This window comes from Capsicum annuum, chromosome 12 (assembly GCF_002878395.1).
Source record: "Capsicum annuum cultivar UCD-10X-F1 chromosome 12, UCD10Xv1.1, whole genome shotgun sequence".
Classification (NCBI taxonomy): Eukaryota; Viridiplantae; Streptophyta; class Magnoliopsida; order Solanales; family Solanaceae; genus Capsicum; species Capsicum annuum.
In genome coordinates this window covers 225089095-225091978 of record NC_061122.1, presented here as the reverse complement: position 1 = coordinate 225091978, position 2884 = coordinate 225089095, and the positions used below count along the sequence as shown (strand labels likewise).

Sequence of the window (2884 nt, the reverse complement as noted above, 5' to 3'; positions counted from 1 at the left end):
TATCAACTGCATTGCAAGCACTTATAGTCTTGCCAATTACCTGGAAATAAAAAAGAAACTCTATATTCGATCCTTCCAATACTTAGTTCATGGTGGCAACTTATCTGTGCATCCCTTGGTTGTGAACACCTCTATAGAACTCCCTAGTTATTTCCGACTAATGAAATGAACATCACTGAACTGCAGTAACAACCTTGTTCCCAGCTAACAACATTCTTACGTGATCATTAACGGAGCATAAGACTGCCATGCATCACCAGAATGTAGAAAGTACAATATAGAATACACAGACTACAAGAAAATACAACATTTTTCGCCAAAATGGGCCTTCCTACATAATGAACCAGTCCAAGAGAAGAGGAAAAGCCAAATGTGTATCATCTATAGTAATTGAGCCATAAACAAAAGGCTGCTCTACACAATTCAAGGAAAGAGAAACAGGAGAAGCCAAGTTCAACTTTGTATAAAAATAGGTTCTTTAGACAAAGCAAAACCTATAACCAAATTTTATCATTAGTTTGCCAAGTGTTAGAACAGTTCCTTCTCTCGTTTCCTCAGCTTCCATGGCAACAGTAAGAATATGAAAGCAATGCATTGTAGTTGTATAAATTTCCATATACATTGTATGGTGAAATGAGCAAGGGGCATCTCTTTTGAGCCAGTGATACCAACATAAATGAAGACAATGTGGCGGAATTCGGGAATATCCATGTATCTGGAATAAATTGAAATCAAGGAGAAGCCAGTACCTTGCAAAGTTTGTCTCGGAAGGAAGACCTATGTTCAACAATCACGGGTGAATCATCTCGTTGAACCAGTAGCTGCTTACTGTTCTTAATAGTTGTCAACAAAATTCTCTAATCAATTCTTCCAGATTATGAACTTATAGGCAACTGTTTATAACAAATCCCTGATAAAATCAAGGTTCAGAGTATCACGGACAAGAAGGAACAGTCCAACAATTATCACAAACATGATTCCAGATGACATAATCCCCTGCTCTACTTCTAAAGGAAGCTTTTTTCCACCTCTAGCTGCTTCTACAAGAATCAACGCCAAAGTACCCCCATCCAAAGCTGGCAAAGGCAGTAGATTTATTACTGCAAGGTTAATATTCAGAACAGCAGCAAATTGATAGAGGCCATCAACATTCGATTTTGCAACTTCTGCACCAACAGCTATGATGGCAACTGGACCAGATACCTTACCAGCCGTTTGCGAGAAGTTCATGAAAGTTTGTTTCAAACTGTCCAAAACATTATACGTAAGACCCCAAAACTCTCTCCCTGTAAAACTAAAAGCCTCAAGTATATTCTTTGGCTGAACTTTCGAAATTTTGAAATTCGGTGACAGTTGAACACCAATCCTACCTGTACCATCCGAATTCACATCAGGTGTAACTCTAACATCAACACTCCCTTCTCCTCTCCCTATTTTCAACAACACATTTCTCTTCGGACTCTTCTTAATAACATCAACAACCTCAGAGACCAAACTAGGCCCATTTTTCGCAAAATCAATTCCATTAACACCTAAAATCACATCACCAGGAAGCAAACCATCTCTAGATGCAGCTGAAAAAGGCCTAACATCAGGAACAAGAACCCCAGGGAAGGATTCTTGAACAGGCAATCCAACTAACAACACTTGTGTAAATATTATCACATAAGCAAACACTATATTAGCTATTACACCAGCTGAAATAACAATCACTCTATCAAAAATAGGCCTATTTTTAAGCAAATTCTTATCATCAGGAGGAATATCACTATCAGGATCATTATCAGGAAAACCAACAAACCCACCAAGAGGAAATGCTCTTAATGAATACTCAACATTTTTGGCATTAAATTTAGCTAAGATTGGACCAAAACCAACAGCAAATTTACTTATATGAATACCTTGTAAATAAGCAGCAAGAAAATGACCACTTTCATGTACTACAATAATAGCTGTTAATACACCAACTGCTTCAAGCACTGATTGTGTACTCTCAAAATTACCACCAAAATCAAGTCCAGGGATTGCAAAACTCCTTAAATTTCTCCTTTTACTGAGTGGAGTTTTGTTCTTTTCATGTAAAAATGGATTCTTGGAATGAAACGATAGAGATTTTGAGAAGTGAGTTTTGTTTTTTAGTTGGAATTGGAATCTTGAAATGTGTGATTTGGTATTAATGAATTGAGAGAGGGAAGAGGAGGAAAGATTTATAATCATGTTTTATGTTGTTGATTTTTTGAGATTGAAAAGGGGTTAGGTAATATGGAGGGGTTTTGGTTAATATGGGGGTGGAGAAGATAGGGGGAATGTGAGAATGGATAATTTATGAATTTGGATTTGTGGAGGGGAAGTATGTGATCTGCTCAGACCCACAATTTTCTTTTTCTTGGCTCTTTGCCTGTCTTCATGCCTCAATAGTGGTCAGGGAGAAATTTCCTTATAAAATAGAATAAAGAAAATGTATTTTATATGACTTCTCAAACGTACCTAAGAAGTCTTTTGGTGTGAGGCATAAATTATAATATTTTTTAGAATAAAATATAAAATTATTTTATTTTATTTTATATTTGATTTGAGATATTAGTTAGTTTTAAGATTATTTATTATATTATTTATATATTAATGATGAGATTAATTATTCCATAAATATGGTGGGATGATTAATTCCGAGATAACTTGTTCCCAATCAAATTAACCCTTAGGAGTCATTTGGTTGGAAAATAGTTATCCCGAGATAAGTTATCCTGGATTCATCACTATGGTGATAAGTTATCCCAACCTGGACAATCAAACGGCAATAAAATTTTTATTTCAAGCCTATTATTTTATTACCTACTAAATCTATTATACCTATTAAATCCGCACACCCCCCTACAAATGGTAT

General features: G+C 35.6%; 1 protein-coding gene across 1 annotated transcript; it reads right to left on the bottom strand.

The window, feature by feature from the left end:
• Positions 1-253: 253 nt before the first annotated feature.
• LOC124889459 (probable membrane metalloprotease ARASP2, chloroplastic) lies at positions 254-2430 on the bottom strand. Its single transcript, XM_047401219.1, has one exon. The coding sequence runs from the start codon at positions 2215-2217 to the stop codon at positions 898-900; it is 1320 nt and encodes a 439-aa protein (XP_047257175.1). The 5' UTR covers positions 2218-2430; the 3' UTR covers positions 254-897.
• Between the last annotated feature and the right edge of the window lie 454 nt (positions 2431-2884).